Genomic DNA, 14,673 nt, shown 5'->3' with positions numbered 1-14,673 from the left:
TGCGAGGAGGTATATGAGGGGTAGCTGTGCTGGAAAGAAAAGCTGAGGAGGTTGAGGGTCAGGCCTGGCCATCAGGGAGAGGCCACTGGGGTCCTTCATTGCATGTTCCTCTGTGGCTGGTGGTGTGTCCTCCCTTTTTACAGATGAGACAACGGAGGCCCAGAGGAGCCAAAGGACTGCCTATACCATGCAGCTTGTAAAGGGCAGAGTGGGATTCAAGCCACCACCTGTCTGGGTCCACAGTGCATGCTGGTTCCATGGTTCACACCACTTCTGGAAGTCTTGGGGGCTCAAAGGCAGCCTCCAAAACTGGGGTTGGATCCAGTAAGGGAGAGAGAGTCATAGAATTGTTAGAACTAGAAAGGACTCCAAGATCCAGCCTTGTCACTTTACTGAGGGAAAACAGGCCCAGAGAGGGTAGGGTAGGGGCCTCAGGTCACACAGTGAGCAAAGCAGAGTGAGACCACGAACTCAGCTCTCCTGTCCAGAGCCAGGCATGTAAGATCCCCACGGCTGCATCCTGAGGCAGCCCTGGGATGGTATCGCTGAGGTCATTTCAGTCATGGCTGTCACCGTGGGGCAGGGAGTCCTCCCATAGGCTGACTCACTGCCCGGGGACGCAGCTGCCACAAAGCCTCTTGTGCCAAGGCCCTGCTGGCCCCTCGGGCTCCAGGAACAGGAGCCAGATTCCTGCCGCCCAGCCTTAGTCACGACCGACTCGTTTTTGTATATTTTCTCTCGGCTCCACACCCCCCAAAGCTGGGTGGGAACTCCGAGCAGCACAGTGAAGTGAGTCGACCCCGGGCTGAGTAATCTGGAGTGGGGAGTTGGACGGGACCTGGAGTGATGAAATCCGGATGGGAACTCGGAGTCAGCAGTTAAATGAGCTCCACCTTTCCCAGGTGCATATAAAGGTGCCTGGAGTTTGAGGCAGCCCCAGCATCCTCCCAGCCTCCCTGAGCACCTTTATCTTCTCTCTGCCGACTCGCTCGCTCACTCACCTCCCTCCTTGGCACCATGACCACCTGCAGCCGCCAGTTCACCTCCAGCTCCATGAAGGGCTCCTGTGGCATCGGTGGTGGCTCCAGCCGCATGTCCTCCGTCCTGGCTGGAGGGTCCTGCCGGGCCCCAAGCGCCTACGGGGGCCTGTCTGTCTCCTCCTCCCGCTACTCCTCTGGAGGGGCCTGTGGACTGGGGAGCGGCTATGGCGGCGGCTTCAGCAGTAGCAGCAGCTTTGGCGGGGCTCTGGGTAGTGGCTTTGGAGGAGGATATGGCGGTGGCCTTGGTGCTGGCTTCGGTGCTGGCTTTGGTGCTGGTTTTGGCGGTGGCGATGGCGGCCTCCTCTCTGGCAATGAGAAGATCACCATGCAGAACCTCAACGACCGCCTGGCCTCCTACCTGGACAAGGTGCGCGCCCTGGAAGAGGCCAACACCGACCTGGAGGTGAAGATCCGTGACTGGTACCAGAGGCAGCGACCCAGCGAGGCCAAGGACTACAGCCCCTACTTCAAGACCATCGAGGACCTGAGGAATAAGGTGGGTGGGCCACGGGGATAGCTCTGGTGGGTGGAGCATTGAAAGAGGTCATGACTGCAGTTTCTCTTAGAAAGCCACTTGCTAGCGTCTCCATTTTACAAACAGGGAGACTGAGGCTGGCCTTGGGGGAGTGGCCAAGGGTCACTCAGAGATTTGGTGGTAGAGGGTCCTTTTTCAGTATCTAGGTGTTTGAGCTAGGCCTGGACCCCTGACTTTCATATTTGCTGCGAGCATTCTTTGCACTGCCCCCTCAGTTTCTCTCAGCCTGGGGCCCAGGATGGGTTGATGGGAGAGGTAGGGTGCATCCCTTACACACCCCGAGCTGGGTGGAGAAGGCACCCCAGGCCAGCTGGGGAAGCACAGGACTTGATCTGCCTGCCAGGTGACCCTCAAACTTGAGGGAGCTCCTTTCTCTCCTCTGTGCTCTTCACCCCCTGAGTAGCAGGATCTTGGCTAACCCGACCTCCATCCTTCATCCCCTCTGCAGATCATTGCGGCCACCATCGAGAACGCTCAGCCCATTCTGCAGATTGACAATGCCAGGCTGGCAGCTGATGACTTCAGGACCAAGTGAGCAGCCCTGTGGTGGGCTGAGGGCAGAGAGTATAGGGCAGGGGCGAAAAGTGGGGCTGTCCATCCAGGAGCACCGGCAGGGCCTGAGCTTCAGAAGTCTCATGGATGGCACCTGATGCCCTGACCTCTGTCCTGCCAGGTATGAGCATGAGCTGGCCCTGCGCCAGAGCGTGGAGGCCGACATCAACGGCCTGCGCAGGGTGCTGGACGAGCTGACCCTGGCCAGAGCCGACCTGGAGATGCAGATCGAGAGCTTGAAGGAGGAACTGGCCTACCTGAGAAAGAACCACGAGGAGGTGAGGTTGCTGCTAGCATTGGAGGTGGGAGGCTGGTTCAGGGGGACTGCAGATGCACCTGGGGTCAGGAAAGGGGTCCGCTGAGCTGACCACACTTCCTGCCATCCCTTCCTAGGAGATGCTAGCCCTGCGGGGTCAGACAGGTGGGGACGTCAATGTGGAGATGGACGCCGCCCCTGGAGTGGACCTGAGTCACATCCTGAACGAGATGCGTAACCAGTATGAGCAGATGGCAGAGAAGAACCGCAGAGATGCCGAGGCCTGGTTCCTGAGCAAGGTGAGCCTGGGGTCCTCGGCCTGCCTGCAGGACTTCCCAGCCAGGGCGCCTCTGGAGCGCCTCACACCCTCTGCTCTTCTTCCCTATTCAGACAGATGAGCTGAACAAAGAAGTGGCCTCTAACAGCGAACTGGTGCAGAGTGGCCGCAGTGAGGTGACCGAGCTCCGGAGAGTGCTCCAGGGCCTAGAGATTGAACTGCAGTCCCAGCTCAGCATGGTATGAAGGACCTGGCCCAGCCCCAGCCCCCAAGTCACCAGTAATGGCCAAAATACAGTTCCCCAGGAATGAAACTGGGGGATCATTCTACCTATTATATAGATGGAGAAATTAAGGCCCAGAATGGTGGAATCACTTTTTTCCATGCTGTCTGGCCTATAGGTAGCCCATTTGGGATCAAAATCTACACACCTCACAGGAAATATGCTCAGAGACCTGAAGGGACAGCAGCGACCACCTCTGTTGACTCTCTTTTTCTTTCTCCCACTCACAGAAAGCATCCCTGGAGGGCAGCCTGGAGGAGACCAAAGGCCGCTACTGCATGCAGCTGTCCCAGATCCAAGGGATGATCGGCAGTGTGGAGGAGCAGCTGGCCCAGCTGCGCTGCGAGATGGAGCAGCAGAGCCAAGAGTACCAGATCCTGCTGGACGTGAAGACACGGCTGGAGCAGGAGATCGCCACCTACCGCCGCCTGCTGGAGGGCGAGGACGCCCAGTGAGTGCCCAGCACCCAGTTCTGCCCTACAGACCCTTCAGCCCTCTGCTGCTCCCAGCTCATCTCACCGCTCTGCCTTTTCTCCCCCACAGCTTCTCCTCCCAGCACACATCCGGCCAATCCTATTCTTCCCGAGACGGTAAGGCTCCTGAGGGTCCTGGGCACGCCAGAGCCCCCAGACTTCCCTTCTCCTGGTGTTGGACTAACGTTGCTTCCAGAGCTCTTCTCACAATCTCTCTTCTCTCCCACAGTCTTCTCCTCCTCGTCGTCCTCCTCTGGCCGCCAGACCCGGCCCATCCTCAAGGAGCAGGGCTCATCCAGCTTTAGCCAGAGCCAGACTTCCAAGAACTGAGCTGCCTCTCCCAGGGCCTCCTGCCCACCTACCGGCCTCACCTCCTGAAGACATGGGTCAGGCCCCTGTTCCTCCAGCGCAGTTCCCAGCTGTCTCCCCTCCCTCTCTGCTGGTGGTGGGCTAATAAAGCTGACTTTCTGGTTGATGCAAACCTGTGTGGTCTCCGTTCTTGAACTGAAAGAAGGGGAGTTGACAGTGACTCTCAGGAACCTTTTGGGACCTTGCAGCCTGAAGGATGCCAGAAAGAGCAAAGCTCAGAAGAGTCTGTAGGGTCTTCTTGGAAGCCCTCCAAGCCACTGGGGGAGTGGGTGGGGGAGTGGGTGTGGGAGTGGGATACGGGACAGGAGGGAACTCCCACATGTTGACAGGCACTGTGTGAGGCATTGTACAGAGATTCTTTCCTTAGACCCTCCTGGTAACTCCGTGAGGTGGGTGTGGTCAGGCCCATTTTGTAATTGGAGACAACCCTGGGATTCAGAGAGGTTAAGTAACTTGCGTGAAGACATACACATAGTAAGTGGCATGATTGCGGTTCACACCCAAGGCTATCTGGCTGCAAAGTCCAGGTCTTTCTTTTATACCACTCTAACTTTTAAGGTATTTTAACCCAAAGATTCCAAAGCTGGAGCTGTTAGCTCTACCCCTTGGCTCCTCAAGGTTTTTGTGTTGGACGGTGGAAGGGGGAGCCTTGTGCCTTGGGGATGGTATCCATGGTTAGAACCTTTCTTCTCTTAACCTGTCATCACCTTCTCCTAACCTTCTCATCACCCCTGTCAACTTCTTCCTCTTCCTCATCCCCTCAGCCTATGAATCGAGTGTGACGAGTCCCCTAGGAAATATCTGTCACCCAGTGCACTCTGTCCCCACAACCACCACCGCATTCAGTCCTGCTTCCTCTGTCCCTAGAACCGGCCACAGTCTACTCACCGGGGCCCCTTACTGTCCATGTCTCCCACTCCCATTTCTGCCTCATGACCTTTTTAACAAGAATGTGGTCAAGACCAAGAACAAGGATGTGACCAGGAGTCTTGTGCTTAACCACCCATGATGTTTCCTTTTCCCGCTGATGCTCAGCCCTTCCATCTCAACCTGCTTTGGTACCTTCCCGCCCTTCCCTACCCGGCACTCCATGAGTCAAACATACCTGACTAATTGCAGTGTCCCACACCTGTCACTTGCCATGGATACCTTCCATATTTACATTTTTTTCTGTTAAAAAAAAATCAAAGTTATGTATGTACAACATAATAAGACTTGTTATGAGAAAGACCCATCCTTGTTTGTGTCTCACGCCTCTATTCCCACCTCCTACTTTTAACTCTTAGCTGTTACTTTTGGCATTTGCCTCCTTTTTAAAAATTTTTTTAAAAATTTAAATAATAGGTGTCTACAACCAGTTTTACTTTTTTTTTTTAAAAAAAGATTTTTATTGGGGAATTGGGGAATTTGGGGATGGGAACAGCACTGGGGAATTGGGGGAAGGGGAACAGACAAGTTGCTGTCCTTTTGTTCTTCAGTCTAGTTGTGGAGGATGTTGCTTCACTGGCCCAAGTTGGCACCATCATTGCGCTCTTCCCGGGTGAGGCAGATCAGTCGCCGGCTTCTGGACGGCCGCTCACGGCGGCTGCTGGCCACTCATGCTGGCTGCTGGCTACACACGGTAGCCCATGGCAACCCACTGCAGCAGGGGCTGCAGCCTACGCCGTCGCCGGCGACTCATGGCAACCCAGCTCCAGGTTGAGCTGTTGTTCAGCATCTTAGCTGTGGAGGGCAGTGTCACTGGCCCTCATATGTGGAATCCGAACCCACCCTCTGGTGTCCCAAGCCAGCTCTTAACCAACGCGCCACTCGGCTGGCCCCAGTTTTACTTTTTAATCACTTGACTTCCTGCTATAAAGGATGGGGACTTGGCTCTCTTATACAGCATTTCCCCCTCCACTTTTTCCTATCCTTTTAATATATATATTTATATTTTCATTAGATAAATGTTTAAGATTTACATTATTATGACTATTGAAATATTATTCACAGTCAAATCATGTTTTATACTATATTAAACTTCCTTGGAATAAATATCTCCTTTTCAATTTGTTTAGGTTTTCTATGTACCTATCACTAACTTATTCCCTCATTCACTGCCAGAAGTATAAATGTCCTCTTCATATGTTAAGCACTGTGTATTCCATCAACTTCATCTTCTTAAAGATGTCCCTCCTGGAGCTCTCTGTCCTCCTGCTTTGGTCTGTCTGGATGCTCTCCAGGCCTGTTGTCACCCTGGAATCTCCCTTCACCGTCAGCTTGGGCATCCTTTTTTTCTGCGTTGTATCCCTTGTTTCCTGGATCCCATGTCTTCCTTTTTTCTTCCCCCCTTCATTTTAGTGAAGCACATAGGCCTATGAGGGATTCATAGACCTTTTATGTCTGAAAATATGGTTAATGTACCCTCACTCTTGACTGATAGTTTGGCTGGGTATGAAATTCTAGGGAATTCTATGATAGTCCCTCAGCATTTTGAAGGTATTTTTACACTGTTTCCTGGCATCCAGTGTTGCTATTAACAAGTCTAATGTTATTTTGATTCTAAATCCTTTGTACTATCCTATTTCCACCCCTTCTCCCAGAACTTTTGAGTTGTTCTCTTTCTCTCTAGTAGGTTGAAATACCACATGTTCTGCCTTGATGTAGCTGTCTCTTTACCTCTTGGATTGGACACTTAACAGAATTTTTTTTTAGCTGAGCCATCCTGCCACCTGTTGGCAGCTCAGCAGCTGCTCAGCTCGGGCCGGGACTCGAACTGCTGTTGCTCAGAGCTCAAACTCTTGAGAGAGCTCTTAACCAACTGAGCCACTCAGCCGGCCCTATAACAGAATCTTTTAATGTAGAAACTCATGCTCATCAGCTCTGGGAAATTTTCTTGAATATTTATTTGATGATTTCCTCTTCTCCATTTTCTCTTATTCTGGAACTCCTCTTTTCCTATGTATTTATTCTACTTTCCCTAACTTGTCTTTTTTGACTTTCTGAGATTTTCCTAAACTTTGCCATCTAATCTTATTATTTAGAGTTTTTAAAAAAATATGACATATTTGTAATACCTTATAGTTCTGGATACTGCTTTTTATAGTCTCCTGTTCTTGTGTCAAGAAGCAATATTTTCTCTTATGTCTTTGAACCTATTAATCATGGCCTTAATAATTCTTCTGTTTAGTATATAAAACACAACCAAAATCACACTGGATGTCTATACCTTTTTGCAGTCAGTTTTTATTAATATTATAAGAGAAGCACTTCCTTCTGCTATTAAAAGTGCTATATAGTAGCCCACCTTATCTACAGAGAATATGTTCAAGACCCTCAGCGGAGGCCTAAAACCACAGATAGTAACAAACTCTATATACTATGTTTTTTCCTATACGTACATACCTATAATAAAGTTTACAGCTCCTCTTTGTCATATTCGAATTGCCAGCATCACTCCTCTTGTGCTTTGGAGCCATTATTAAGTAAAATAAGGGTCACTTGAGCACAAGAACTGTGATAACACAATGGATGATCTGATAACTGAGATGATGGGTAGTGTATATACAGCGTGGATACGTTGGATGAAGGTATGACTCACATCCTGGGCATGATGGAAAGAGATTTCATCACGCTACTCAGAAAGGTGTGCAATTTAAAACTTAAGAATTGTTTATTTCTGAAATTTTTCATTTAATATTTTTGAACCGTGGTTGACAGTGGGTACCTGAAACTGTGGAAAGTAAAACTGAGGATAATTGTACATTTTTAATGTGCTGTTTCCACTGTTTGTTTGTTTGTGTTTGGTTGCCATTTAAAATAATGCAGCGATGAACATCTTTCTGTGTAAAGTTTTACAAATATTTTGCATTATTTCCTTAGGCTAGACTCCCAAAAGAACGACTAGGTGAGCAGATAATGGATGCTTTAAGATTCTTGGTTTGTGTTGCCAAATTGATTTACAGAGAAGTTGTACCAGTTTCCATGTTTTGCCATCAGGGAATGGAAGTACGTATTTCACAACATGCTCACCAACTTTGGGTATTATCTTTTAAAAATCTCGTTTGTAAATGGATTCATCTGTCACTTTTAAAGCTGAAGTTGTGGAAGGGCCCTTATACAGAGATGTAGTCCTGGCCTGGGTGACTAAAACTCCGGGGCTGGAGCACCTCCTCATGAGCTCTTCAGTAACGAGATGTTGGAACAGAGTATATAAAGCACCCTCTGCCTGGGCGTGGGGAGCAATTTGAACAAAGCTGTCTGTGTCAGTGTCTTCTGAGTCCATACCACCCAACAGTGGACCCTCAGGAAGCTCCATGAGAAAAGCCTCCATTGGAAAGATGGGGAAACTGAGGTTCCCAAATAATTAAGGGGAAAAAAACTTTCTTGGGGCCTCCCAGCTAGTTATTAAAAGTCCCTGTCAGCAGGAACCATGTTTCTCCTGTTCATTGCTGTATCCTGTAGACACAAAACATGAGCCCCTTTAAAGAAGGACAATATCGAAGCAGCAAAGTGAGTTTCCCCTTTAATAAGGGAATGCGCTTTTTTTGTCTGGAAATGCCTTGCTGCCTGGATTTCTCAGGCTAAGTTTCAAGTCCCAAATCAGATTGCATTTTGCTATTGGATGGCCTGGCACTGAGATGGGGAGATTGAGTGCTCTCCCACGTTCCTTGTAATTTGTCTACTTTGAACACACCCTCAGATTCTTTATGCTTGAGTTAATGTCAAAGTTTGTGGAATATTGTTTCAGATAATTGCATAAAGTGCTAAAACAATGGCTAGAGTGAGAATTAATGATAGCTTATAAAGTGTATCTGCTGATGTAAATGAATTAGTGGTAAGCTTGTGAGGTTTTGCTTTCTTTGGGTCCATTGTCTCTGAGAGCTATAAAAAGCACAGCGTCCCTCCTCCTGTCTGAGATAAGGGATTTCTCATGTTTGCCTTCCCATTGCTGTAGCTTGTTTAAGACCTGACAGCTTCCTGAAACATAAACATGAAAGAAGCTTTCTGTTTTGCCTGTTCCCCCACAACCCTTAGACAGCATCCAGCCTGCAAGGGATACTCAATAAAGATTTGTGGAGTCAAACCATGGGTTTGGTGTAGAGGCCGTTGCTCTTTCTGGTCTGCATGGAACCTTCTCAGAAGCAAATTTCTTGAGGATACGCTTCTTTGGATTCCACATGCCTCTCGTCATGTTGGTCCAAGGCAGCCAGCCCCCATGGTAGGTACTGATAAACTGCCATGGAAGAGAAAGCAAGTATTTTCTTGAGCCGTGGAGGGCTCAGCCAGGTGTGTGAGAGCTGAGGCATTGAGCATGACAGCTATTTATCTGGCCTTCCACTCTGGTGTACTGTGTGTTCACCACCATGGGCTGACATAACTTTGTGTCCTCCCATCCCCAATTGCCCAGGGCCCCTGAAGGGCTTGGAGCAGATCAAGGGGTGTTAAAGCAAAGATGGCGATTTGGGAGTGTCTATTTCTGACTTGGCTCCCTGTTAACCCATTGCTGAGATCCAAAGGTCCCTATCTTTCCTATAATCATAGGATTGCTACACATAAAATACTGGGGGTGCCCCCAAAAATGTATACAAGTGGACACTTTGGTCAACGTTTTTCAAGCAGTAGTTCTCCATAATCAGAAGTGTCTGGATGCTGATGGTAACCACTTTGAGCACCTCTTGTCATTGCAGAAGTCAAACGTAACTTGTGTTCATCTTTTATTATTGGTGTATGTTGAGTATTACAATTTTAATACAGTTTTCCTTTCTTAAAATGTGTATACATTTTTTTGGCACCCTCTGTAGCTATGTTTTGACCCTTCCAGCTTTTATCTGCCACATGAATAGTGTAACAACATAAATGAAAGGGATACTCATGTAAGGGAAATGTAAAAAGTAAAAACATTCATCCATTGTTTTATTCCCAGGGTTTTTATTCTCCCAGGCTCCCTTCTGGCCTCATTATGTGTGGGTACATGACAAAGATAATTTTCAAATATTTAAGGGGCTTCATTATTTTTTTAATTTTTTTTTAAAGATTTTTATTGCAGAATTGGGGAGATGGGAACTGTACTGGGGAATTGGGGGAAGGGGAACAGACAACTTGCTGTCCTTTTGTTCTTCAGTCTAGTTGTGGAGGACGTTGCTTCACTGGCCCAAGTTGGCACCATCATTACGCTCTTCCCGGGTGAGGCAGATCAGTCACCAGCTTCTGGATGGCCGCTCACAGTGGCTGCGGACCGCTCACGCTGGCTGCTGGCTACATACAGTAGCCCATGGCAACCCACTGCCACTTATTAAATGAATAAGCTCATAGACATAAAAGACCAGTAGAAAAGGACATATGTGCAAGGATATTTATTGCTGCATTATTTATAGTGACTGAGAATGGAAAACAAAGTGACTATCCCTCAGTAAAGTGCAATCAAGTAAATAGCGGTCCACTCACACTATGAAATATTAAGCAGCCATCACAATCAATAAACTGGAGCTATGTCAGGTGGCAAGAAGAGATTCCTCAAGGTACTGGGGAGAGGGAAATGCCCGACTCAGAAAGCACATATAGGCTCTTGATCCCACATGTGTGAATAAACATGAACCAGTCGCCCATTTATATAAATGCATATGTATGTATATAATTGTATGAGCACCAAAAATATAAAAGGGTACACGTGAACTTATGAGCATGGATTTACCTTTGGGGTAGGGTGGGAGGCTGATATGGAGTTGAAGGGGAGTGTAGATGGGAAAAGGGAATCCAAAAAACAGGAAAGGAGAAAAGGAGTGCACACATTTATACGTATACATAAAATTGTGTATATGAACAATGAAAATAGACAAAAACTTAAAAAAACAAAGAATCAGTTAATTTGTTTAATATCCCATTAGCTTCCTAGTTAAAAACAGATTGCGCACACTAATATCCCAGCCTGTCAATTTTATACTGCTATATGATAGATTTTTTTTTTACCAGTATAATAATTTTTAAGTAGATAGTTCAGTATATTCACGTTGTTGTGCAACAGACCTCTAGAATCTTTTCATCTTGTAACATGGAAACTCTATACCCGCTAAACTTGACCTTCTTCTCCCTCTCCTCAGCTCTTGGTGACCAACTTTCTACTTCTTGTTTCTATGAATTTGACTGCTTTCGGTACTTCATCCGGGTGGAATCATACAGCATTTGTCCTTTTTGTGTTGGGCTTATTTCGCTTAGCATGATGTCCTCGAGGTTTATCCATCTTGGTTAGCATGTGACATACCTTATAATAGATTTTTCATTCACTTTGTATTTAGTTAATAATATGACTACACAAATTAAAAGTGATAACCAAGGGCCGGTCAAGTGGCTCAATGGTTAAGAACTGGCTTGGGACGCCAGAGGGCCCCGGTTCGGATCCCACATATGAGGGCCAGTGACACTGCCCTCTACAGCTAAGATGCTGAACAGCAGTTCAACCTGGAGCTGGGCTGCCGGTGCCGTGAGTCGCCGGCGATGGCGTAGGCTGCAGCCCCTGTGGCAGTGGGTTGCCATGGGCTACCGAGCAGCCAGTGTAAGCGGCCAGCAGCCGGCGACTGATCTGCCTCACCCGAGAAGAGCGCAATGATGGTGCCAGCTTGGGCCAGTGAAGCAACGTCCTCCACAACTCGACTGAAGAACAAAAGGACAGCAACTTGTCTGTTCCCCTTCCCCAAATTCTCCAGCACTGTTCCCTTCCCCCCAATTCCCCAATAAAACCCTAAAAAAAAAAGTGATAACCAAAAGAAGAGAAAAATAAAACTAAAGTAAGATCCTAGTCCTTTGCAGAAGGCAGTGTGGAGTAATGGGAGGGAGGCAAGAGGCCAACCTGGGGTTGACCTTTGAGCATGACCTTGGGCGGATCCCTTCACCTCTCTGAGTCTCAGATTTTTCTTCCGCAAATTTACAGTATCAGTATCTACCGGAAGGGGTTCATGTGCGGATTAAAGAAGATAGAAAGGTGGACAAAGCACACCGTGGGCACCCAGTAAATGTTCGCTTGCTCCTCCCCTCTCCCTTGGAGAGTTTTCAAAGCAGCCTGACCTGTTATTACCTCATTTGTTTCTTGCAGCACAGCTGGGGACAGGCTGCTAAGGCTGAGCTGGAGCAAACCCCTCCTCCCTGCCCGCTCTCGGCCAAGAACCCTCACTATCTTCCCGCAGGGCACTCGTCCCATTTTACAGGTGAGGAAACTGAGGCTCAGGGAGGCTGATCAACTTGCCCAAGGGTGTATGATTGGTGGGTGGGAAGTCAGAACACCCTCCGTCCCCCATGCCACCTCCATGCAGGTCTCCCAGATGACCAGACCCCTGGCCTTGTTCGACTTAATCCAGGTTGCAGAGAAGGTGAGTTCCCGCGGGAGCTGAGTGAGCTCAGCCCACATCCATTTCCAGGCTGCTCTGGGCCAGGTGTGCTGGGCTGGGAGCGGACTACAGGGGCCAATCAGGAGCTGCCCTGGCCTTAAATGAGACACTGACCTTCAGCACCCACGCAGGGCACGGCACTCTTTGTCCTCCTTCCCCGAGGTTGGGGTACCAAGCTCCTCCCAGGCAGCCTGGCCTTGACCGATCGGTGTCTCCCCTCCTTTTCCTCCTCCTCTAGGTAAGGCAGTGGGGTGTTTATACCACGGAAATGGTAAACACGACAAATGAGGGCTCTATCGATTGTCTAGACTTCAGAAGGCCTAGACTTCAACATTTAAGAAAAATGTGTTCAAAATAATGCAGATGAACGTTAAAAGGCCGCTATATCTGTAGTCATTGCAGTGTGAGTGGCAAATGTAAGGAAATACTAAAAATACCCTTTCAGCATTTGAAATCTGCTCTCTGATTCAGCCTAGAAGTCACTCACGTCACTGATGAATGACTGAGGTCAGGTAGGGGTCATACAGCCGGGCCCTGGGTGATGCTGAGGGACCGGTGGGGCTTCCCCGGGCTTTGGGACCTTATTGGACACCTGAGCTGCTGCTTCCCCGTCTCTCTCACTCCCAGGCCAGGCGAGGCAACGCTGGGCCTCCAACCTCAGAATGAGGGTGCTACTGGCAGCTCCCACGACTTCTTCCCTCACACCCAAACCATCTTGCTGACTCTTCCTCAGCAGGGCTTCCGGGCCTGCCTGTTCCCATGGACTCCACCCTGGCCAGGCCCTCACAGACTCAGCAGATCATCACCTCGGCCTCACTGGCCTCAGCAGCTTTTCTGAGGCCTCCCTCCTCCTGTTACCCCAACACCCCAGCACTTTCCTGGACTACTGTCTGTTCTTTGTCTTTATCTTTGCCTCTCTTCTGATGTCTGTTCTCCATTTGAACTCACCTCTGCCCCTCATTGGTCAAACTCTAGGGCTTAATTTAAAGATTTTAACCAGAGGTTTACGATGTGCTGAGCACCATGCTGGCCACTTGCCGTGAATGATCTATTCCTTTCCATAATCCTGCTAGGTAGTAACTGTCATTTTGCCCATTTGATAGGAAACAGGCATGGAGAGCTGTGTGGCTTGGCCAAGGTCACACTGAGGCTGCTGAGTGGGGAGCCCGGTCTGGGGTCCCTGTCTGACTGATTTGGGAGGCCCTGCTGCTTCTCGGATCCCATGTGGTGTCAGCCTAGGGGAGGGGGTGGGCTTCATGAGACTGAATCTGCTCCCCAACCTCTGATGGTGGAAACCACTCCTTTTCTCCCTGGAGCTCCCTGGGGACCCCCTCCATTCTTTCCCTCTGTTCTGCCACCCCGGTAGCACAGGACTCCAGACAGCCGTTCTGTCTCCCAGGTGCTGACTTTCCTTGAGACTCACCCCTGGGGTTGGAGTTCCCACAGCCACACCCTTCCTGGGAATGCCCTCTTCCCACTCCACCCATCCAGGACTCTTCCTTCTTTGAAAACTTGAGTCAAACGCAACCTTTCCAAGAAAACTTCCACGTGCTACCCACCCCACCTGGTGGCTCCTCAGCTCTGGGCTCTCGTCGCCACGGAGCAGAGAAAGTTCTAGGCTCATTTGCCCTCCCCCATCAGACTGGACATCTCCAAGGGCAAAGCCTATGTCTCTTCCATCAGACGAGAGTAATTACAATAAATTAACATGCTGAGCACTTACTACTGGAGAGACACTTTGTGGCCCCCGGAGGCACTGCAGTTAAGCTATAAGAGTATGTGTGTGTGTGTGTGTGTGTGTGTGTGTGTGTGTGTGTGTGTGGTGGGTGGTGGGGGGGGGTGCACATATCGTTGAGGCAGGGGGAGGGCTGAGAAGGGGAAAGCCAGGTCATCTGAGGTGATGGGATGGGACTTCGGGAGAGGAGAGGTTTGAGCCTACCCCATTCTTTACCTGGATAATGGCAAGGCAACATCGTCTTTCCCCGTTTTCCCTTTTCTGCCCCTCTTCCAAAGTATGTTCCACATAGACGCCAGAGTGGCCTTTGTAAAACACACCTGACAGTGTCACTCCCCTGCTTAGAACTATCAGTGCCCCCAGTTTGACAGGATCAAGTCTGAGCCGTTCAGCACGACCTTTGTCACGAGGCCTCTGCTCTCAGTTCCATCAGGCAAATCCAGCCTTCAGCTGTTCGCTCCAGCAGTGTTGAAGTATTTGTGGTTTCCTGCAGACCGCCTGCCTCTGCATCTTTGCTCAGGTGCTCCCCTGAGCAAATGGTATGTCCTCCCTCACTTCCTTGGCTTGCTTAGCATCTACTCGGTTAAGAGCTCCTCTAGGATGCTTGCCACCTTGGGATGACTGCCCTTTCTCTGTGTTTCATCCATCCTTCACCCACTTACCCACCCACCTATCCACCCACCCTCCATCCACCCTCCATTTCTCTCTCTGTTCATCCATCCATCCATCCACTCATTCATTCTTCTGCATTCTCTTACCATCTTCCCTTCCCTTTCTTCCTCCCCTTCTACTC

At 49.3% G+C, this 14,673-nt stretch overlaps 1 protein-coding gene across 1 annotated transcript; it reads left to right on the top strand.

The window, feature by feature from the left end:
* The first annotated feature begins 938 nt into the window (after positions 1-938).
* KRT16 (keratin 16) lies at positions 939-3,891 on the top strand. Its single transcript, XM_019666978.1, has 8 exons — positions 939-1,536; positions 2,024-2,106; positions 2,249-2,405; positions 2,521-2,682; positions 2,774-2,899; positions 3,174-3,394; positions 3,487-3,533; positions 3,646-3,891. The coding sequence occupies exons 1-8, from the start codon at positions 1,018-1,020 to the stop codon at positions 3,744-3,746; spliced, it is 1,416 nt and encodes a 471-aa protein (XP_019522523.1). The 5' UTR covers positions 939-1,017; the 3' UTR covers positions 3,747-3,891.
* Positions 3,892-14,673: the final 10,782 nt, after the last annotated feature.

Source organism: Hipposideros armiger, unplaced genomic scaffold (genome assembly GCF_001890085.2).
Source record: "Hipposideros armiger isolate ML-2016 unplaced genomic scaffold, ASM189008v1 scaffold_482, whole genome shotgun sequence".
Taxonomy (NCBI): domain Eukaryota; kingdom Metazoa; phylum Chordata; class Mammalia; order Chiroptera; family Hipposideridae; genus Hipposideros; species Hipposideros armiger.
Note: the sequence above shows the minus strand (reverse complement) of the source record. Positions and strands in the feature narration are given on the sequence as shown.

Excerpts from the sequence above, each read along its gene's own strand:
- KRT16 (XM_019666978.1), top strand. The coding sequence starts at position 1,018 with ATGACCACCTGCAGCCGCCAGTTCACCTCCAGCTCCATGAAGGGCTCC. Across the intron at positions 2,406-2,520 it reads TGAGAAAGAACCACGAGGAG|GAGATGCTAGCCCTGCGGGG; the intron begins GTGAGGTTGCTG and ends ATCCCTTCCTAG. Across the intron at positions 3,534-3,645 it reads ATCCTATTCTTCCCGAGACG|TCTTCTCCTCCTCGTCGTCC; the intron begins GTAAGGCTCCTG and ends TCTCTCCCACAG.